Consider the following 24,334-nt stretch of genomic DNA (forward strand, 5'->3'; position numbering starts at 1 on the left):
CAGCGATCCACCGGTTAGGGGTCCGACACCCTAACCGCTGATCCATGGCTGCCAAATGTCCAAAGAGGACATTGCTCACACTTTGTGGAAAAGCAGCGCTAAAACGCCACAGCAATTAGCACTTGGCACTAAAGATGGAGAATTTAAAAAATCGTCTGTATTACAGTGCAAAGGGAAAATAAAATCTGTTAATTTAGTGTGATTGCTGGATCCTCTGTGTTCACATGCAGCGTTTCCTCATTGATGGAGGTCGTGAGTCGCTGAGGGACATCTGACGTGTCATTTACAAAACACTTCCTGTCAAAGTGACCCACAACAAAGTGAGAGTTCAGGCAGTGGGACACGTAATGGAGTCCCCAGTCTGCCACTCTGCCTTATATCTTCCATGTCACTTCAATGTGCGAGGCTGGAAGGTAATTACAGCTCTCCCTCCAGCTTCTCTCATCACCATTTTTCAGCTATATGGGCTCCAGTCTGTCACTTAACCTTCACATACACCCCACCCCATTTTCTGTACGACAGCATTCCTCAGATTCGCCATTTAAAATTCAAAATTTGACAGACATGGAAGAAAGTCTTGATTCTTTAAGATCAGGTACATTAAAATACACAATTTAATCACTGTAATCAGTTGTTAGCAGCAGTAATAGAGGAGTGGTCAGGGTTGAAGTAGTCAGCTGGTTTCTAAAGTTGCTTTCACAGATGCAGAAACTGGTGTTTTAGACCCTTTAAAGTGATAATCTGTTTTCTGTTCCTATGCTCAGTTCATCATAAAGGGTTCAGCAGCAGAATTCAGCTCTGTGTCGGACAGCAGCTCGTCACTTCTGATGGATCAAAAAGAAGAAATTTCTTGATGTTGTGCTTTAGTGCTTCAGATCTGCTGTTTCTGAAGCCTTTGAGGTTCAAATCAAATCATTCATGTAAGGTAGCAGTGCAGTAGCTAACCTGAGAAATCATCTCTTCCAGTTGTCTTTCAGGTTGAGAGAGCTTGACCTTGTATGGTGCTGCATCTGTGCTCAATGGACTGAGTGCGTGTGTGTGTATGTGTGGCGGGTGTGTGTGTGTGTGTGTGCGTGCTTCTAAAGAGAAGTTTGGACAGTCCAACACACTGGCAAGGAATCACTGTCACATGACTGGGCTTGTGACTGACCTTACATAACTTTAGAAAGAGCCTGTGGTGAAGCTGCCATGAAGGCAGCAGTTTGATTTCTCTGAATGGATCAATAACGTATCACATTATTATCAGAACCATGTAGAGAATGTGTCATGTGAAGACCTTATTGTTATAGACATGCATACATTTATCACAACTTCCACACATACCCTTTCTAAGCACTAGAAATGGAAGAGAACTTTGGTGCTGTGTACAAACACTTGAAGAAAGATATGTTTACTTCTTTTTGTTGAATCTGACATTGTAAAGTGTAGTTGTGGTTTGAGGGAGGTCAGACAGCTCCTGTATCCCTTTCTGTCTATTTAAAATGATGAAGTATGTTGATTTCTTGTACAACTGTAAAAGCAGTTTTGCTGGATTGAGGTCAGGGCTCTGTGTGGGCCAGTCAAGTTCTTCCACACCAAAGTCATCCAACCATGTCTTTATGGAGCTTTGCTTTGTGCACTGGGGCACAGTCATGCTGGAATAGAAAAGGGCCTTCAACAAACTGTTGCCACAAAGTTGGAAGCATAGCATTGTCCAAAATGTCTTGGTGTTGAAGCATTAAGATTTCCCTTCACTCAAAGTCAGGGGGCAAGCCCAAAGTAATAAAGAGGCCTGCCCCAATACTTTTGTCCATACCTTGTAGTTCCAGCCTTAAAAAGTTCTGTTGTAAATAAAATCTCATCATGCTCTTCATAGAAAACCAATGGAAAGACACAGAGCTTTACCTCAGCACCATGGAGACGAGTCAACCAAGGAGATAAAGGAATCTGGTTTGCGTGTGTTTGTGTGTGTGTACGTGTGTTATAGATAGAAGAGCCCAGCTCATCCACATGCTGCAGCAGAATTTCAATGGCTCTTTCATCTCCACCAGCTTCTTTTAGCCCAGTTAGCTCTCCCACGTGCAGGCCTTGCTATTAATAGTGCAGGTTTAATGTGAGATTGTCCCAGCAGGCTTTTTATGACTGAATGGGCCAGTAGGTTTTTGCTGTTGTTACTAAGGCAGATTAACCACAAATGGAAGTCCTTACACTTCATCTTTTCACACCACATTCCCTGCAGTATCACTGCTGTCACATTGTAATGCCCTTTACGAGCAGATACAAGATTTATCTCAAAAGGCCAAAGGTCAGTACTGAGTTTTATGTTCACATCTTCTGAATGGCGCTGTAAATTTATATGTTCTCTGTTATAAGTTCTCTCTGTGCTACAGTATTTTTCTTACTTTGTTCACATTTCTTCTGTGCTGTTTTAGCAGTGCATTTGTCTTTCTATGGTGATAACTTGCAGCATTAAGTGTAAACAGCAATATGTTTAATTCCTGAGATGCTCTCATGTTATACCACTGTAACTACAGTACATCCAAACAGGGAAGACTAAGCCACTTCTCCAGTTTATTTTCCTTTCAGCAAGCACAGCACATTTATATTTTCCAAGGAAGAATGACTGAGCATCCTGATTTATGTTCACACCTCAGACTTTTACATGTCAAACTCTTTTCAGATGTTTCACTCCCTTACTGTGTCCAGGAGGGCTTTTTAAACACTGTACACCTGTAAACAATAAGATTAAATGAAACGTGTGTGATAAAAGCTCAATGTAGTCATATGTATTAGTGGATTATTATGTCTGTGCTGTAAAAAGACTGGCTAAAAACACCACAGCTTTGACAGTGAGTGGTGAAAGGTGAATTGGACAGGACTGGTGAAAACAATCCGACTCATAGCTCAGGTGATGACACCTCATTAAGGAGCCTGTGTTCTATTATCGTTTCTCTGTTGTCATCGCTTGTTGTTTCTATACTATCAGAACAACCTTTCACTCATTCTGAAATTGTCATCATGTTTTAGATGGTTAGCAGTGACTGTTTTGTTTTAAGAAAAGAACGTGAAGTGTTTTGTTTTAAGAAAAGAATACAGGATTTCCGTCACATGAGGTCAGAAGTCATGGCACTCTGACAGTGAACGCACCACAATGTTCAGTCATCAAATACAGACCTGCTGCAGCAGCTCCTCCACCCTCATGTTGTGTCGCCATCAGCTGCTTCTTTGTTATTCAGAGACAGTGCGGCGTTGGGGACATGTTCAGCCAATCAGAGAGGAGGTTCAGACAAGCACCACATACGTGTTGTTCATGTGCTGACTCATGTTTGTGTGTGTGTGTTATGGCCGAGGATGCTTTTATTGATTGATGGTTGCAATGGAGAGAAGCAGGGAAAGAGCGAGGGATGAGTGGAAACAAAGAAATCAATCAGCCTGAGTTCATGTTGAGGAGAGATGCAGGAGATGAGAGCAGGAAAGATAAGAAAAAGGGAGAAATGAAAACTGGAGAGAAACAGAGAGAGGGGAAGAAGGGAGGAAAGAAGGAGAGAAGATACGCTAAAAGGAAAGGAATCATGCAGAAGAGAAAGGTAGATGAAGCAAATGGACGAGGAGAAAACAAAAAGGAGGCAAGAAAGGGAGCAGAAATTCGGAGGAAGATGACAAGGGAGAATGAAAGGAGAAAATGCCAGGAGGGGACAGATGGGGGAGGAGAGGAGAAAACAGCAGAAGAGCAAAGGAAAGACGAAAGCAAGAAAAAGATCATGAGGAAAGAAAGATGATGAGGAGAAAGAGAATGGGGTACATGAAAAGATACTGAAGGGAGGAAGGAAGGAAGGAAGGAAGAAGAGGTGAAGAAAAGAGGAGAGAAGTGAAGCAAGGCAGGGGGAAGGAGAGAGGAAGAGAGGAAAGGAAGGATGTAGTGAGTGAACGAGTGGTGGAGGGGGATGAGTCAGGAGCACGTGAGAGAGGGATGTGAGCTGCATGCTAACACACACACCTGCATCAGCAGTGAGAGGGTCTTATAGAGGACATCCTCTCCCCTCTCATCTTTCTTCTCCTCCCACCTTCCCTTCTTCTTCTTCTCCATCGAGTCACGACTGCTCTCCCCCTCCTCCTTCTTCCCATCCCTCCTCCTCCATCACTCTTTATATTCTCTCTCTTCTGACCTACATCTCTCCTTTTCTACATCTCACTGCATTGAGCCTTTTGTTTTTCATAGCTCCTTCTCCTCCTGCCTTTTTCTTTCTCTTCCCCAATAGAGTCTGTAGAACTCTGCTTTACAGTTTGTGAAAACATAAATAATATCAAAGCACCAACAACATGATAAGAGAGGCTAATGTGGAATTTGTGTGTGTGTGTGTAGTGGGGGGGTGGGGGGGGGTAGCTGACTGCTAGCTGCTGATTGAACCAAATCATCAAAGTGAGGTGACTCCTCTCTTTAAAGACCAGCCCCTGAAAAACAGCCACAGAAAACAACCCCAAAACCCTCCTCTGGATGAAACCTGATAGTCAATGAAAAATGTCCATTATCAACTGGATGTTGGCTGGTGAAACTGGTCGACCCTGTCTGCTCACCCAGTGAGATGAATAGAAGAGGAGGTGTGTGTTTTTGTGTGAGCGTGCATCCTGATCATACAATAGCACTCTGATCCCTTGCACTTCTGTGGAAACAAGTACACAGTTAGTAAAAACTCCAGTTTGACTTCTTTCTTTCCCTTCATGTCCCCCTTCTCTTCTCCTGTCTCTCCTCTTCCTCTCTCATTCTCCTCCTCCAAGAGGCTGTAGTCACTTCCCTTCTCACTGAGTCACATTTCCTGTTCTTCTTTGTTCTGTTTTCTCAGAGACATGGCTCTTGTCGCTGCCTGAATCTCAGCCACGTGTTGTGACTGCAGACCACATGGCTCATAACTTTAACCTGGAACAGTAGTTCAGTAGATCACAAAGTGGGGCTTATGTTTCAAGATTTTTGTGCTAGTATTTGGAGAGTTGTTAAGAATGTTCCAGGAGGGTTAAGAGGTTTCCAGGTGTTGTTAAAAGCATTTTGAGGATTCTTGGTTTCAGAGTTGTCAGGGTGTGCAGAGATCTTTAGGGATCGTTTATTTGTGTGAAATTTAGAGGTCTTAAGGAGGCTTTCAGGAGATTTTTCCTCAATCCAGCATGAAACATGGAAAACAAAGATTGATCAACTTTGTGCCACAGTGACCAAAGAGTTCGCAGACAAACTGATGAACACACCCTCAATTGAGTGGGAACCGTCATCTAAAGACCTGCTGGGCTTTGGTTTCACTTTAGGAAATGTGCAGGATGAAAGCATGAAGACTCTTGCAGATTTGTGCTTCTGCTGTATGTGACATATTTCCCGATTAATGCTGCATTGTGCCTGGGCAGATTCCTTTATTGGTTTCACTGTCGAATATCTTCTAACATGAAGGTCTCATTATCTGTAATGAGTGGCTGTTGAGAGATGAGGGGCTGTTGATGTGAGCTTCTTGTGGCTCCAGCAGTGAACAATGTGATGATTTACAGTATATACCAGATGATGGAGGCTTTTATCCAAAGTGCCTCATGGTACTTCAGCTGCATGCATATTTTACAAAGGGTGGCCCAATGGGAACCAAGCCCCTAATTCTAACAGTGGCACTGCCGTGCTGAGCGATGAGCTTCACAGCAAACACCAGCCTTGACAGTCTTATAGAGGGAACAGTATTATTCCCCATGTTTGGTAACTTCTGTTAGAGAGCAGCACTTACAGAGGAAACGTCACTTCCTCTGTGATCACAGAAGTGACCGAAGCAGCAGACACCAGCATGAAAACTCATTCATTGCTTACCCAGGATCTTTTCAGCTGTGAACAGCATCTCCATGGTTTACAAAGTCACTCAAGCAATTTTGTAGCATCTCAAAAAAGACAAACTGCATGGGACATTTCCTTTAATTTCAGTGTTTGACTGATGTGACCTCTTCCCTCTTTTTCCATCTTCAGTATGGGGAGGAGGAGGTGTGTTCGGACCGTTTGGACACCGACTTCCCGGACATTGACCTCTCCCAACTGGACGCCAGTGACTTTGACAGTGTCAACTGTCTCAGCGAACTTCAGTGGTGCAGTGACCAGCCAGCAGATGCCTCACCAGCCTCCATCCACTACAGCACGGCAGATGAGCTCTTTGAGGTGAGGCTTCTCCTCCAAAACAAAGTTCAAATATTCTGTACAACTGATGTTTCTTTCATCCATGGATGGGCAAGGACCACAAATAAAAGACATCAGAAATTGATTTTTCTAAAATTATCTTTAGGTAGTCCTGCATTCTTTGAGTCTGGTGTACAGGCTTCGGCTTCACTAAGAGAGAGGTGTAAATGACAGCAGAAACAAGTCCCTACGCAAGAAAATAATCCAATTCAACAGCAAAATTCAATTTAGAGTGCTTCAGGTTTCTTAATACACAAAACCCCACCTCAACTGCAAAGTTCTCAAATTCGATTTTGCTTTGGAAAAAACTCTAAACACAACAATGATTCAACCACAATGTAGGCATACCCTAATGGCTGATCCCATTGCTTAATATATCAAGGACATTTTTTTAAACTTTAAAGTAACGGCTGGAGTTGTTGTGGATTCACTAATAAGGGACAACCTACAGAGTTGTGAAGTCCTGTTTGAGTTAAAGTTATGGTTGAGATGGGGTTAGCTTATTGTGTGTTATCAGATTTTGCAAGCAATGCTATGTCTGAACACGCGGACATGAGGAGGAAGTAACCACTCCATGAAGGGCATCCCCAACATATGAGGCCAAATTACCCATATTTTATATTATTACCACCACAGTTTATCAAAATATCTGTCATTGTAGAAGATTTTGGTGAGGAGAGCACGAGGTCGCTGGCCAGAATCATGCTGCAGAACTCATCACAAAACATGTTCCTGTGTGGAACATGCAGACTCTGAGATTTGGAGTTTTGCAGCATGTCTCAGAGGACACTGCCAAGAAAGTAATTTCCTGTTATGCAGTATATACCACGATGCTAGAGGAGGCTCGTTGCTTCTTCAGGGTCAGCGAAAGTCCTGAGGCGCCAGTATTAGGTGTCCTTGCTGGATGAAATCAGGGAATACCCTCCTCAGTTTTTTCCACATGGAAGACAACCCTAGATCATTGATTTTCTATTGATCCGGCGATATCTCATGGTCCCATTACAGAGGCTAAATTGAGTGTATCTCAATAATAAAAAGATGTGAAAGGACAAAGTGGCATTTAGGCCCACCTGACTGGCTGTGAAATGCAACTATGCTGGTTTAAATTGCTCTGATGCAGAGTATTGGTTAAAGGAAGGTGAGCAAGGTATGATGGGATTACAGGTGAAGGAAACACAGACTGTCTCTGTCTTTACTCTCTGACTCTTTAAGTTTTTATTCTCCTTCAATTCCCATTAGCTGACACCTGAATGACTGCTTGTCTTCCTGCTGTCAATGCAGAACTTTACAGCACGGTTAACATCTTGACTCAGAGTACAGTAGCAGCAAGAGATGTTGACACTGACAAGTATTGTATCTTTGTAACTGCTTCTCTCTGTTCTTATCGTCCCATTTTTCATGTTTTTCTCTCTGATTTGTCTTGATTTGAATGCTTCTCTGGTTGTTTTCCCTGCATCACTTGCACAGATATTTTTTAAGAAAAATGGATATTTTTTTTTCTCAGCTTTCCATTTCTCTGTTGCCACCTTCCCACCAATTTCTGCCCTGGCAGATTATATTTTAGTCAATATTGTATTGATCAGTGTAATACCACAGAGCAGAGGGTCAGACTGTGTTCGGTTATAAACACACAGTAATAAATAGAGTGATGAGCAGATAGATGAGGCCCCCAGCTCTCCCTGCTGTCCTTCAATATGCGTCTTATTTACAGCAGCGCATTGGAATCTTGTGGGCTTCATTTAACCTTGGACAGAGTTAGAAAGGTTAGACTAATTATATTACGTTCATAATAATAATGCTACATATGCAGCAGTATTATTTTCAAGTAAATAATTATAAAATAGTTACATTATGCTGACTTCTTTGACTCACTGCATAACTTAATTATTATCTAATCAGTATCTCTCTAATTTAATTAATATAATCAGGTAATATCAAAGATTGCTTTTGAGTATACAAACCCTTAAGCCCTTTGAGACAAACTGCTTATAAAAATGGGCTATACAAATAAAGCTGACTTGACTTGACAAGCATACAAATAATGCGGAAAAATCCTTTTTGATTATGATACATCCACTATGACACAGACCATATCGAAAAGTGAGTAACAGCTGTAAGTATCAGGAATATCACTAATATGCCTGCAAACTTTAACTTTCATTTATGGCCAGTGGTGCACGTAACTGGTACGTGGGTACGCAAGTGCAACAAAAATCAGAAACGCGAAATGTCATTTGTGTTCCTACGCCCCTTTGCGTACTTGACTGTGTTGATAACGTGACGGTCAAGTACGCAAAGACGAGTAGTAACATTACGCATTCCTGACTTTTGTCTCCCTTGCGTACCTGCATACCAGTTATGTGCACCCCTGTTTATGGCTATGATTTTGACATCCCGTAGAGAATTTCATCTTCTATAAACTGTAGCACCCAGCAAAGAGAAAGGAAGGCACCAAGCCTTAGAGTAAATTTAATAATAAATAGTTTTGCAGGTGAGAACAGATAGAGCTGGATGATAAAAAGGAGAGACAGATGAATGGAGCTTGGTGGCTTCCTGTGGGCCAGCCATTCTATCACCTCTCCACCAGACTCTGCTCTCAGCAAGATGGCAGCTCCAGAGCAGTAAACAACCCCCATGTGGACTGATAAGACGAAAGGGAAAAGATTTCAACTGAAATGACAAACAATATTTTCTGCTCGTAATCTTCAAAGTTGACCATTTCCATGCTTGAAAGTTGAAAGTGAAAAGAATATTACCTCTCATGGAAAAACAAACCAAGAGAATCAAAGCATCACATTAGAGGCAGACAGCTTTGACAGGTTGATAAGCACGGTTTCATTTATGTTTCTGCTGACCCAGGTGTTGTTCTTTTTGATGAGGTCAGATCATCCCAACCATAAGGTGGAAAAGAAGCAAGGATGTATGGAAGTAGTTTTCCAACTATCTGAAAGATCAAGTGACTCACATGTGACTGTTGTTTCATTTCTGTGGATAGCAGGTTACACGAGGTTTAGAAAATTAGAATTATCAGGTAGACAAACTGATTATTGGCTTATGGTGCTTTGGCTGCTGTGCACAATATTAAATTACTCAAAATATTTTCTTCAAAAATATTTGAGAGCATAAAATGTTCTATTTAATGGGTTTCTTTCAAAGGTTTGTACTTCACTTTGACATTCAACAGACCAGAATGCATTGTGGCCTCAGTTATTTTGGCTTTAAGTAAAGGTGACTCTCGTTCAATAAGCTAATGCTGTTTAACCTGACATGTTGTTGAATTCTGGGGAATATAGTTAATCACTAATTAAAGTACAAGTTAAATAAGCAGGATACTTTCAGAACTTCCTGTCCATGTAGTTAGTAAGATAGTAAAATTATCACAGCCAAGAATGTACTTTGAATCTCAACTTTTGAAGAAGAGGCCTTTTGCTGACCCTTCCTGTAAACTGTGCAGTCACCCATTGTTGTCACTGTGTTTTCAACAGATAGAAGAGGAGAACGCGGCTCTGCTCGCCGCTCTGACCGACAGTTTGGATGGCATTGTGGATGCTGAGGTGGGCGGGCTCTCTGTATTCCCTGTCCTCGGGGAGGAGCATGACCGGGAAGAAGTAGAAGAAGAAGAAGACAATCTTCTTCTCAGCGCCGAGGACCTAAGTCAGTCCCGGGGGGCTGAGACAGAGGACCCATCTCTTGTAAGAAGATCTTTATACTTTCTGTAGATGGGCTGGTTTGTCTTTTGCTGCTGGACAATGTATTTGAGAGAGCTCTGATCAGAACACTCATTTCCGTCTTCCCCTGAGGGTCCCTCACCTCTCTTTTGTAACCCATATCATAACATTTACCCCTGTTTAAGAACTTTATCTTCACCTCAAACACTCTCATGTATCTTCATCTTATCAGTGGTATCCAAAAGTGTCTTACAGCTCAAAACGCTGCTGGTTGCAGCAGTCTTTCATAAATGTTTCAAACACCATCCTGTCTGTCCACCTAGGATCCCACCACAATGTGCCTCTCCTTTCCAATTCAATTAAGTTCAATTCAATTTTATTTATATAGCACCTTTTACAATGAAAATTGCCTCTAGATGCTTTACAGAGACCCAGAGCCTGAACCCCCGAGCAAGCAGACAGTGGCAGGGAAAAACTCCCTTTTAACAGGAAGAAACCCTGAGCAGGACCCAACTCACAAAGGAGAACCATCCTGCTGATAGTCAGCTGGGTGAAGGAGGAGAAGAAGAGGTAGACAGGACAGAGAGGAGAAAGAGAGAGAGAGAGAAACATACATGCAATAAACATCATACATTACAAAGGACAAACATGACAGGTTGTTATAATTGGTTTAATTTCCAGAACTCTTTGCTCTTAATCTTAATCTGTGTCTCATTTGCTAACCTTGATGTCCCCTTGTTGGCCGATGAGGTTCAAAGTCTGCCTTTAACTCCAGGAAAACAGAGATGTGCTGAGCCACATGGCGACCTTTCATCCAGTCTCGTGCTGTGTGTGTGGATGTGTGTGTGTGTATGTGTTGCATTTTCGTATTTCTAAGGACCACGTGCACTTACGTGTTTGTATAGAAATTAAACTAAATAGTAATGAATTTAAGTTTTAATTAAGTGAAGGTCAACACTGGAACTAGTTTTAAAAAGTAAGCTAGTAGCAGAAACCTCTTAAAGTCTGAAAAACAAAATAGTAGTGTAAAAGTTTTAGTGGTCTTGTCATGTCCTGAAATAATTGATAGAAATGATAAAATGAGAACCAGATTGTGATAGAGCCTAATTCACTCAGATCAGAATTTAGATTGAAGGTTAAAAGTCATCCAAAGTCTTTAGGACTTAAAGAGTTTAGTAATCTTTAGAGAGTAGTCTTTCAGCACCAGTTCACGTGTTTGCTTGTTTTGAACCCCTCATACTCCCCTCAGTCTTTTCACACGGTGCTGCTTCATGCCTCTCTACCCCTCTATAGGCCCCTCCATCATTCCCCGAAACAGACTTCTGGGAACAAACCTTGTTTTTCTCTCCTCCCTCCTGTTTTCAGCCTCTGCTTGCATCTAAACATCATCACCCCCAAAAACCACTAAACCTCCATCTCACCGCACAGGACCTACGCTATCTCTTTACAGCAAATATTGTGACCTACTTTCCTCTTTGCTGTCAGAAGAATACACTTGGCTCCAAAGCTTAACTGAAGCAGGAAGCTATTTCCCTGTAATAAATGACTTATGATTACCACTGTAATGCGACCTTATTGCGCTTGTCAAGATGAATACCGCCAGCTTCCTTAATTTGACTTAAATTCCACAGCAAATGGGGCTGCTTACAAGGTGTTCTGGTGCGCTGTGATTCAGTGGCAGTCTACAAAGATACTATTGTTTGGTGGGGAAGAGTCATCCTGAATGGCTGAATGCCTACAGCGTAAAAATTCACTGAGCTACACTGCTTTCCCCTTTGCAACGATATATGTACTATAAAACAAGTGTGTCACTGAAGACAGAGGAGGTATGTTATGCTGTACAATGAAAGGCTGGACATTAGGCAACAAGAAGTAAACAGAGGGAACTCCAGAGGTTTTAGTGATCCCCTGACTTCTCCTGTAGCCCCACCATGAGGTTGAGGTTTTGAGAGCAATATGTCTCATCAACTATCAAAAACTCATAGTTTAAAGAGCCACTCTTGGAAGCATTACAGGATCTGAGGGGGAATCAAAAAGACAGATGACCAGAGGAAAAGGCATTCCTTCCAAATTGGTGGAATTGACTGTTGTGCCCTTGATGGTTCAGGACAGGAATAAGGATAGTTTGGGCAGTTGAGGAAACCTCATTGTAATAGCCGTTAGTGTGTGGCCAACGCTATGCTGACATGGTAACAGCAAACGGTACACAGTGAGACAAAACTGGTTTTGTTACTGTTAAATGGCATGGAGGTATTGTTTAGTCCAAAACAAGAAGTCAGCAATACAAAGAGGTCAGGCCCCCGGATCTCATTGCCTTTGCTGTTGTATGCCAAAACATTGTTGCTGCACTCACGACTGACCTGTCCTTGTTTCACCTTGAAGACTCTTTGGTTATCAGTCAACTTATGTCAAACCAAGTGTAGGCTGCATGGTTAATCAGTTACGCCTGGCAGTTTTCTCGATTTCCTCCTCCATCTCAGAACAAGGTCAAGTGACAAGGTTGTGGTGACTGTAATACGCTGAGAAGAACCTGAGAAGAACCTAACTACAGTGTAAACTATTGAAGAATCCCCAATAACATGAACTGTCAACTTGTCACTTTCTGGCACGGCGTCAATTACTTTGGGAGCAAACATTATGATATTCCTTTATCATGAAAAGGATCAAGTTCAGGAGACCAGAACAGACCAGGAAGCAGTGTGACGCTGAGAAAGTACATTACAGTAATGTGTCCTGCTGCAGTAAACGTTCATGATGCACCTGCACTGCATCTGTCATTCCAGCTTGTTTTTCCAGTAACAATCTCAGTCCTGGTTGTTCCTTCATTCCTCTAATGCTGGCAAGAAAACAAAAGTTTTCTCTTATGCACACAGGTCCCTTTTTCCGTCACACCACCACAGAGGACCACTACTATCATCACTACCACTATTTCTGCTAGACCAATGCTCCATCCTCTATCACTGTCTCTGCTGTTTACTTCAAAAATAATTCCCCACCAGCATCATCTTGGTTCAGGAAGTGACAAGTCAAGTCTCATCCAGTCTTGAGGGATTTTGTCTGAAGTTATGAGATACCTAATATCATAAACAGGTCATAGTGAACAGTACTGAGTGTTTTTATAAAGCACTGGATCAACCAAAAATATTCACGCGAGTGAATGTTTCAGTTTTTCTAATTGTAAATTAATGAAATGCTCCATCTTCATCGTCTCTGTTAAAAACTACAGAACTGTATACAATGCAGTATTCACTTGCAGTAAACCTTTCACAGCTTAAATTGCTGTTTACACTACAAGAACTCATATGAGATCTCCTCTGTGACCTCTGTTTGTCCTTTTCTGCCTGGTTAATGTTCAGTCTGGATGTATTGTTCTCCTGTTTGTCCAAGAAAAAAAAATTCTACTTAATTCCTATAAAGAGCTTAAGAGAATGATATTATAAATGATATTCCCAGTGAGCCACAAGTAATTCCAGGACCAACTCCAGGCCTGCTGTCAGAATATTTCACTTTACTGTATATCAATCACATCATCCTGCATCCTCACTCTGATTCCACCGCCTGAACTACCAGAGGCAAAAATAGCAACCTGACATTCACATCCTCTCACACAGAAAAGCCTGCTGTAATAACATTATGCTGTTTGCTCGAGTGAAGCTGCCAGATGTGAGTGTGTGTGTATGGGTGTGTGTGCGCGTGCACTCACTCATCAACCCCTGTTTCCTTCAGATGAGTAGTTTACAGTCACATGACTGCTGTCACTAATGTTGAGGCCTGGGGGTGGCACTGCCCTCTGCTGGTGAAAAATGGTACTGTATACTGTATGTGTACAGAATTTTATGAGCCTGATTGGACTCACATGCATGTGGCCAATCATATTAACTAGTTCCAGGCATAATTCAGAACATTTATATTGTTTATTGATTTGTGTGTCATGCAACCAATACATTCATACACTCAAACTGTATTAGACATGTCCATAAAAGAATATTTGGAAAGCTAAGTCTCAGTCCTGGGCTGCCCCCTGGACTCAGTGGACGAGGTGGGTGACAGGAGGACGATAGCCAAGCTGTCGTCCATGCTGGAGACCCCCTCCCACCCCATGCAGGACACCCTGACAGCACTGAGCAGCTCCTTCAGTGACAGACTGCTCCACCCGCTCTGTGTGGAGGAGGTACCGCCGCTCCTTCCTGCCCACTGCTGTCAGACTCCACAACAAGCACAGCTGATAGACTGGACATTTAAGCTGTTGAATGTGTTAACTGGACAATAAATCATGTGCAATAATGGGACAAATGGTCACGCCAGACCTGCAATAATACATGTGTAGTAGTAACTGTGCAATGATCCTTACTCATGTAACACTACTACAAGGATCAGTACCTACATACTTAGTCGCTGAAACAAATCGGTACAATAATCAATCCATCCACTAATCATAACTTGAGGGACTCTAGTGTGAATAGTCTTTTTCTTTTCTTTTATTCTTTTTGAATGCTCATCCTTCCTTTCCTATCCTTGCATGCTTTGCACCCTCTATATCCTGTTTGCTGCTGTGACATTTTAATTTCCCAGTAATGGGACTGAGAAAGGATTATCTTATCTTATCTAATGCTAACATAAAGGAGAAAGAGTGAACATAAAATTTAAAAATGTATGCCCTGATTATATAGACCTGTCAGTCAGTTATGACCAAGACTGGATAATTGCACACATGGTGGTTAGAATTATTCTACAATATTACCCTATTAATTGGTCATCAATGAATTTAAGAATTAAGAATCACTTTATTGACAGTATATATATTTTTACATACACACACTGAATTCGTCTTCTGCATTTGAATCATCTTTAGATGAACACACACATGCAACACCTGGCAAATTACATGCAGTGAAACACACACACAGGAGCAGTGGGCAGCATCAAGCACCCGGGGAGCAAATTGGGGGTTAAGTGCCTTGCTCAAGGGCACATCAGTCAGCTAATGGTCACCACTCCACCACACTCAAATTTTTCCTGCCCCTCCAGTGGGGGAATCGAATCGTTTTTCCTTGGTTAAAACAGTGATTACTAAAGCTTTTTTTAACTTTAATTAATTAGAAATGATGCCATTTGGTGCGCTGCTGTCCTGCTGGTTTGTTTCTGTGGGGCAGTCATGACTGCAGCAAACAGCTGCTCTGCAGTGCAGAGTTATAAGACAAACCGGGTTGTCCCCAGGACTTTGTGTCTGACGGGGACACCAAGACACTCACAACTTATTTCATATTTCTTTATATATCTCTTTATTTGCCATACATTCATTCATTGAGATTCTGTGAATGATGTTTGCTGATTGTTTTGACTTATCAGCCTGTGGTTGGGACAAAGCGATTGGGGAACATTTGATTCTCTTTTGTTTCAGCCTTTTCCCTCTTTCACTGTCACACATACGATCTGGTTTCTCAACTGAAATCTGATTAATAGAATACGTGATTAATAAAAATCTGACTATATCATTAGAGATGTGTTTAAAGATAATTAGACAGGGGAAAATGTATTTATGAAGAGCTTCCAGAATAACTGCAGTACTCCTCATCACACTGTCCAAGTCTCTGAACACCACAAAAAGATGTTCTGTGTTTTTCGTCCTGTCTAATATTCTTCTCTAAAGTCTGCCAAATATCTTAATTTGGGCTTAGAGTCAGTAACTGAGGGTATATAAATACATATGTAGGGACATACAGAAGACTCTGTGTAGGGCTTTATATGATTTGAGAAAGAGATCAGTCATGAAGGAGTTCACAGTCATGTCATGATTGTTAAAAAAATTATGTAGACAACTAGATGTCTTTGTTGAATTAATTTGCATGACTTTCCTGGGTGTCTGTAAATAAGGCAACATGAGATCATGACAAGCTTGTGTTCAATGTACTTTAATTTAATGTTGAAAATGGAGAAATTTATAGGTTATTTCAAGTCTGGCTGCAGTCTTTGTGTGTGTGTGTTTGTGTGTGTGTGTGTTCCAGCACAGAACAAGGCCTCCATTGATGCTGCCAGTGGAGCTCTGGAAGGCATCCACAGTAGAGTAGGGTAGAGTGCAGCAGCAGAGTGTTTGAGTGGCCCGGACCCTGTCAGAAAGCTTCCAGTGCTTCACACAGAGACGAACCTTCAGTCTGCTCCTCACTTTCCTCAATGGGACTCTCAGAAGAGCATCCTCACGCATGCTGAGCCAAGTTGGCTCTGCCACAAAGGGCCATAGTGGCCCCATTAGTGATGTAAGCCATCGTGCTGTCAGTCATTTGACCCAGATAGTATTCTGTGGTTACAACCAGCTCTGGTCAGGGTAACGTTGCGCTCATTAAAGGATTACAATGATTGTGTTGGAAATAAATTTAACTATGACCTCTGGACCATGAACTGAACAACCACGATTATAAACAACAAACTTTATGTGCTTTCTGCTTCATTGGTTTGATTTATATTGAAGTTTCTCTCTAATACATTTCCCATTACTTTCTCATAAAGACGTATGCCAAAGCCTATAAGGATTTATAAAGGCTAAAGTAGAGGTGGGTTATCATTGATGTCCAGTAGATGAATAAATTTCCAAGCTTAAAAGTAACGCAAGTAATACTTTATTTATACAGCACTTTTTTAACACAGGGTCGTCCATCAGCAGTAGAGGGAAAAATGAGAGTACAAATCAGAAAAGACTTTATTGCCATGTAAGTGAAGAGGTTTCACATTACTAGGAATTTGTCTTGGTGATTGGTGCATACATAGAACATAACAGTAACATATAATTGAAGAATAAAATAAAATAAAAAAATAAAAAAATAATAAAAATAAAATAGAATAAGGTAACACAAAATAAAATAAGTGAAATAAATACTTTACTGGAGGTAGTTCAAAGTAAGGTAGTGCAGGGTGGAGTATAGTGCAAGTGGGTGAGGTAGACAGTGCAAATGAACTGCAGGTGGACAGTGAATGAGCAAAATTAATTGCTAAGGTGCAGGGCAGCATGTTAGTCAGTTGTGTTCAACAGTCTAACAGCACAGGGGAAGAAACTGAACTTGTGGCGTGAGGTTTTGGTCCGAATGGACCGTAACCTCCTGCCTGAAGGGAGTTTCACAAAGAGTCCATGTCCAGGGTGAGAAGGGTCAGCTGTGATCCGACCTGCACGCCTCAGAGTCCTGGAGGTGTACAGGTCTTGGAGAGATGGAAGGCTGCAGCCGATCACCTTCTCAGCAGAGCGCACAGCACGCTGCAGTCTGAGCTTGTCCCTGGCGGTGGCCCCAGCATACCACACGGTGATGGAGGAGGTGAGGATGGACTCGATGATGGCTGTGTAGAACTGAACCATCATCTTGGTAGGCACCTTGAGTTTCCTCAGTTGCCGCAGGAAGAACATCTTCTGCTGGGCCCTTTTGATGAGGGAGCTGATGGTCAGCTCCCACTTGAGGTCCCGGGTGATGGTGGTACCCAGGAAGCGGAAGGAGTCCACCGTGGAGATGGGGGTGTCTATCAGGGTGAGGGGGAGCGATGGAGCTGGCACTTTCCGAAAGTCGATGATCATCTCCACCGTCTTCTGGGCGTTCAGCTCCAGGTGGTTGTTACCGCACCAGGACACCAGACGGTCCACCTCCCTCCTGTAGGCAGACTCATCCCCGTCTGAGATGAGACCGATGAGGGTGGTGTCGTCTGCAAACTTAATCAGCTTGACAGACTGGTGGCCGGAGGTGCAGCAGTTGGTGTAGATGGAGAAGAGCAAAGGGGAAAGTACACAGCCCTGGGGGGTACCGGTGCTGATGGTCCGGGTGTCCGAGACATTCTTCCCCAGCCTCACATGCTGTTTCCTGTCTGTCAGGAAGTCAGTGATCCACCGGCAGATGGGGTCAGGCACGTTCAGCAGGGACAGCTTGTCCTGGAGGAGAGCTGGGCGGATCGTGTTGAAGGCAGAGCTGAAGTCCACAAACAAGATCCTAACGTAGGTTCCCGGGGAGTCCAGATGCCGCAGGATGAAGTGTAGTGTCAGGTTGACTGCATCGTCTACAGACCTGTTGGCTCTGTAGGCAAACTGCAGGGGGTCCAGGAGGGGGGTTGTGATGTACTTGAGGTGGGACAGAACCAGGCGCTCAAATGACTTCATGACTACAGATGTCAGTGCCACAGGTCTGTAGTCATTAAGTCCAGTGATCCTTGACTTCTTGGGGACTGGGACTATGGTGGAGGCTTTGAAGCAGTCTGGCACATGGCATGACTCCAGAGAGGTGTTGAAAATATCTGTGAAAACTGGAGTCAGCTCATCTGCACAGTGTCTCAGGATGGAGGGGGACACACCGTCTGGTCCAGGAGCCTTGTGAGGGTTCAGTTTCCTGAACAGCTTGTTAACGTCCTCCTCCTGGATAAAGAGGGCTGTGGTGGAGGAGGGGGGGTCCGAGGTGGATACTGGTGGAATGACTTCAGGGGTGTGGGGGGTGTGAATGGCCGTGTTGATGGGGTGAGTGGGGGTGTCAGGGCTGGCAGATAGTCCATCAAAGCACCTACAAGAGAAAGATATTGACGAAATACAGGTTGCAGAAACAGGAGACGTGTGTAAATTAGTTTTATGTCTACTTGCAAGTTAACTGAAGGTGAATAGTCTGATAAAGCAAATAAAAATGACAATCACAACAACACATAATTCTCCTTTGTGTTATTTAATGTAAATGTGTATCTTACTGAACAACATGCTCATATACCAAAGCAACATGCTGATAACTTAGTTTGTTAGCTTAAGCTCAGTTTTAATGTTTATAAGTAGTTGAGGGTAAGCTGAGCAGATACCAGAGGCAGTCGTCCACCATCGCAGTGTGAGTGTGAATGGCTATTGCACCTCAGATGGTAGTCTCTGCCAACACTGCATGAATGTGTGTGTGACTGGGTGAATGCTGCACAAATACACTCCATTCCATACTGACACGTTAAAAGTCTAACAAACGTTCTTTAGTGTTTCTTACTGGCTCCAGTTCCCTTTCCAAAGTGTTTTCCATTCCATTGCTGTATTAACAATTAAGAATCACTTTATTGGCAGCATTTATTTTTACATACACACACTGAATTCGTCTTCTGCATTTGACCCATCCTTAGTTGAACACACACATGCAACACCCGGCAAATTACATGCAGTGAAACACACACAGGAGCAGTGGGCAGCATCAAGCGCCCGGGGAGCATATTGGGGGTTAAGTGCCTTGCTCAAGGGCACATCAGCCGGCTATTGGAGGAGGGGGGGGAATTTTTTCACATTAATCACTCAGCCACACCCAAATTTTTCCTGCCTGTCCGGTGGGGGAATCGAACTTGTGACTCTCTGATCACAAGCTTCTCCAACCTCTAGGCCACAGTGTATGTTGCCAATGGAAACAAAGAATAGAAACAGTGCTGAACTGCTGAACACTGCTGAATCTCTCCTCCAATATGGTTGCTTGAGGAAAGTGTTGCCTTCAGGGAACCCTCATCTGTACACCAAGCCTGCTCCTATCACATCTGTATTTACCACAGAGTCTTCTCCTAGAGCGAACGCTGCACAGCTTAGTGCAGGATTTTCTCCCTAAGCTGATTTATATCAGCTGATAACCCTGTCATGAAGCTAGGCACTGGAATGAATGGATGAATAGATGGATGAAAAAACAATGACAGGATAGTGGGGAACGAGGAGCAGCTGTGTTAATATCCATTTGAAAAGTAATACCCAGGGAAGGATTCAGGACAGGTTTGATATGTTTCCTCTTTGTATCCTAACTTCATGTTTAATCTGATGGATGGATGGATGGATAGAAGGAATGGATGAGGTAGCAGACAACATGAAGGGGGATGGATGGAGATGAGAAACCCAGTAGAGCTGGTAAAAGTACATACAGTAGGTGTGGCTGATGATGAGAAATGGGAGGGGATTGTAGCAGAGATTTATGAAAACTATAAATAAAAGGACATGAGGATGGAGAGAAAGAGGGGAGGGAAAGAAAATGGAGAGGATGAGATAGAAGGAGAGGTGTTGGTACACCAAGAGGGATGAGAAAGAGACCAGAACCACGTAAAGCAGAAGGTCTAAGAGCAGAAGTCAAATTCTGTGTTATTATAAGAATATATTATTATATTACTATATAATTACTATAAGAGAAACGGCTGAGTCCGACTCTTTAATGGGAAACGTGAATGTGCCATGTAGCAGCTTTAAAGGGTGTGATAAATGTAACCATTTGGCCTCTTCTGCATATTATTCCCTCGTACAAACTTCCATCTGCAGTGAGTCAGAATATAATGAAAAGGCTGAATGTGGAAAATGGTTTTAGTTTTAAGCTTGATTTCTATTAATATGCTTACATCTTTATAACATTTATACCTTAGGCTAAACATAACCCTATAAGATTTCCGGCTTTCCATATAGTGGAAACATCCCACCACTGTAGTAAATACATTGGTTGCTGATTACCAGCCTGACTGATCTTCTCTTCTCACTTCTACCTCTTCCTCATTAGCTGAAGAAGCTGCTGCTGACTCCTCCCAATGTGCCCACAAGCATCGATGCACATAAAGACAGAGTCCATGGTCAGCGCTATAGCAACAGAAGCTTGCACCTTCGGCCAGTCAGACCTCTAGTCAAGGTGAGGCCCGAATTACTGTGAAAATCTGTCTCAGTATTCGCTGGTTCATGTCTCATTCATTCCAATCACTGTAAAAGGAGTTAAAGGAGAAGTAATTCACTGGTGCAGGCAGGGCCTGCAGTCTGCAGTCTTCCAGCAGGTGTGTTTGCAGGCTAGAGTCTGACAAGTACGTATAAGAGATATTTGATCATTCATTGGATCATTCCTACATTGTCCAGACTGATCTGTGTTATGGTTTCCTGGCACATTCCCTCAGCTGTTGTCCCTCAAGCCAAAGGTAAAAGTAATGTTACATACTTGGTTTGACTTGGACACCACATCCCACTTTTTTGTTAGGCTTTTTTCTAGCCATCAGGACATTTACAATGGCTACTGCTGTATGACTTAGCAGTAATTGGATAGCTGCTAGCATTGTGCTTCAAGTGGTAACTGATTACAACAGCAGTCATTTATCTTGTGCACACATAAAGCGTGGTGAGCGTTCGCACAGCCCTCTGCTACAGGGACAGGATACAGAATACCCAGAGGAAGCAGCCAAGTCTGTATCCATCATTTGACCTCCTTCACCTCATGTAGCTCAAACACAGTGTGTGTGTGTGTGTATTTGAGCTTCAGGTCCAGAAAGTGCGGCTTTGCTGTGGCAGATGACTGACAGGACAGCAGTGAATCATTTTCTCTTTCTACTCTGTATGACTAATTCAGAATCAGCCATTTCCTTTCGGCTGTACACTGAATCATCCCTCACCGTGTCTGAAGTCCAGTGTTTCCTGGATCCATGTGTTCATGAGTGTTATTCGTTGTTAAGTGGCACATTTTTCTTGTTCCCATGAACAACTGAAGGCAGTGTGATATTTGCAGCACAACTACAGTGGAGTTTCAACACTAATGTTAGACTTTAGTGTCATGTTCTCAATCAAAGACTTGTGATTTCACCTTCATTTGGTTCGGTTCAGTTCAGTTTAGTGGGTCGTTAAAGTCCGAACACCATCAGAGGGTGCCTGCTTGTTTTGCAAAACCAGATAAAACTAATTTTGTGTTGATATGTGACTGCAGTAGAAACATTTTGCTGTCTACATAGCAGAAACATTTTGAGGATGAAGTGTCTCCCCGTCCATGTCTCCGCCCTCAGAGTGACTTCCATCAGAAACCTCGAGCTGTGCGTCCACAAGGCCGTCTGTGCACGGAGCTCCACCGCCACCTCACCACTGCTCAGGACTCTGAGGACACCCTGGTCCCAGACACAGAGGAGGATGAAGAGGAAGAAGAGGATGAGGACAGTGAGTCAGAGGAGGATGAAGAAGAGGAAGAGGAGGAGTCTTCCAGCAGTGAGGTCGAGGGCGTGGCCGTCATAGCAGCTGTCCCCCCTGAGCCAGCTAAGCCTCAGTTCAGCTCAGAGAAAGAACTGAATTCAGTGGTGGAGCTGATCACATACATGCACACTTACTGCTTGCCCTCACGCAAGCAGCAGGGCTGGGAGCGTAAGGACCGGGACCTCCATAGGTCTCGGGCCAGACCTGAAGCCCCCCGTCTGGCCACCATAAACTCTCACAGCAGAGTTGTCCTGGTGGCTCCTCCTGGAACCAGTGTGGGCTTGACTGGGACAGGCAGCAGTGTCCCAAGGAGGCTTCCCTTTGCGATGCGAAGGGAGATAAAGGCCAACTCCCTGCTCCGTGAGCTCCTGCAGCAGAGTAGCTCGTTTGATGTGAGCAAGCCTTACAGACTGCACAGCCCTCCCTACTCCCACAGCCCTAACGGAGGAGGAGTGTCTGCTCCTTTTGTCCCAGCTAAATCAGCCGCAGCCCACTCCCCAAACTCCACCACCCCTAAAGTGGAGCTTCATAAGGACTTTTCCTTCCCTGAGAGGGCAAACTCCTCATCTGAGGTGCCTCAAAGCCAGCAGGAGACAGCAGTGGAGGGTGGCTCCTTCTCAGTTCGGCGCTCCCGACGTCTGGCCTCCTTCCCCAGCCGCTTCGCCAAGAGGCTGTGGTCTGGACGGACAAAGGAAGGAGAGGAGAAGGGCAGAGAGGAGAAGCAGGAGGGACAAACGGGGGTAAAACTCCTGCCAACTCAAGCAGGAGGGGGAACAACGACAGAGTTGCAGCCAGAGCATCTAATGTCGGGTCATGACGGCAGCGCAGAGCCGGCCAAACCCTGCTGCCACAAAGGTGAGATGGACAGAAAAGATTTAATTAACTTCAGATGCAGGCTACATTCACACCATGAGTTTTTATACCTATTAGTAGTATACTTTATTTGGATGCCTCTAATTCTAATCCAGGGCGGCATGGTGGTGCAGTGGTTAGCACTGTCATCTCATAGCAAGAGGGTTCCAGGTTCGAATCCCGGTCTGGGCCCTTCTATGTGGAGTTTGCATGTTCTCCCTGTGCCTGCGTGGGTTTTCTCCGGGTTCTCCGGCTTCCTCCCACAATACCAAAAACACGCACATTAGGTTAATTGGCTGCTCTACTGCCCCCTAGGTGTGAGTGTGAGAGTGAGTGATTGTTTGTCTTTGTGTGTTGGCCCTGTGATTGACTGGCGACCAGTCCAGGGTGTACCCCGCCTCTCGCCCGTAGTCAGCTGGGATAGGCTCCAGCTCCCCTGCGACCCTGACGGATAAGCGGTATAGAAAATGGATGGATGGATAATTCTAATCCATATATCATACAAACTATTTAAGTTTGTCCATTTTTGTCTTGTGTGCTCTGTGCTAACACTGGCTAAGCCAAGCCACTGTACACTGAAATGATATGTAGGCTTTACTGAATGTCCTTGAGATGTGAGTGTTGTAATTAGAGTTGCATATATTGCAGCTCTTGTGCCTCAGCATTAGATGTAAAACATAGTCCATGGGATCCATGGGAGTTGAAAATCTGAGTTCTGAGTCACATAAAAGGTGAGAAAACACCAGCTGAGACACTGTGATTTTCACATCTGTGTTTGTGTCCTGGCCTACATTTGCACAATCACAGACGCACACCTTCTATGTGATGTGATACTTGGTTGTGACTGACTTAATTTTGATTGCAGAAAAGCGAGCTTGCCTCTGTCTGCCCCTCAACTCCAAGTCCACAGGGTGAGTATCTCTGTAGAAAGTACCTGCTGAGTTTCATCATGCAGTAGTAGCTTGATCAAAGTACTCCTTTCTTCATGCAAAATTACTGTACTGTCCATGTAACTTTACTATATTCATTGGATACAGAAGAACATTGAATTAATTTCACATTACTGAAGAAATGCACTCAACATCATGGCAGCAGTTAATTTATGAGCTCAGATTCCATGAAGAAGCAGGGGATTGTTTCAATGCTATGTTAATCTAATGACTGTAAACATGCAGATTACTGTGTTAATCGCCTTTGCTGTGATTTCTTGAATTCAGCACTAATTGTGCTGATCCTATTTGGGTATTTGTGTCAATAACATAACCTAATGCTTTGCGGTTCAACCACGAAGCCTTCAGGTTGCTGTTAGCAGGCTGGGAAAGTTAAGACTACTGAGTAACTTACCGTAGTTTCTGGACTATAGAACGCACCTGAATATAAGCTGAACCCACCAAATTAAAAAAAAGAATAATATTTGTACATATACAGGCCGCACTTGACTATAAGCTGCAGGTGTCCACATTGTAACATGACATACGTTTTCGAGTCCGGGCCGTCTGCTTTTATTACCTCTGAAAGCTTTTGTCGTCTTTTTGCATTGCGTCAGTTCTTCACGCTGCCGTCTCCAACGTCTCACCATTGATTCATTTATGCCAAGCTTAAGTGCAGCAGCTCTATTTCCTTCTTGGACAGCCAGTTTGATTACTTTTAACTTAAAAGCTGCATCATATGCATTTTTTCGAGTGTTTTCCATGATGACGGTATGTGCATGAC

At 43.3% G+C, this 24,334-nt stretch overlaps 1 protein-coding gene across 2 annotated transcripts in view; it reads left to right on the forward strand.

Moving 5' to 3' along the window:
• The window catches only part of ppargc1b (peroxisome proliferator-activated receptor gamma, coactivator 1 beta), a 70,227-nt gene that overhangs the window by 37,224 nt on the left and 8,669 nt on the right, over nt 1-24,334 (forward strand). For both annotated transcript variants that reach the window (XM_046405330.1, XM_046405331.1), the window contains exons 2-6: nt 5,963-6,148; nt 9,652-9,858; nt 20,334-20,459; nt 21,589-22,624; nt 23,487-23,532. In XM_046405330.1, the coding sequence (XP_046261286.1) occupies nt 5,963-6,148; nt 9,652-9,858; nt 20,334-20,459; nt 21,589-22,624; nt 23,487-23,532 (1,601 nt within the window). The remainder of the gene's footprint in view (nt 1-5,962; nt 6,149-9,651; nt 9,859-20,333; nt 20,460-21,588; nt 22,625-23,486; nt 23,533-24,334) is intronic.

This window comes from Scatophagus argus, chromosome 12, assembly GCF_020382885.2.
Source record: "Scatophagus argus isolate fScaArg1 chromosome 12, fScaArg1.pri, whole genome shotgun sequence".
NCBI lineage: Eukaryota > Metazoa > Chordata > Actinopteri > Scatophagidae > Scatophagus > Scatophagus argus.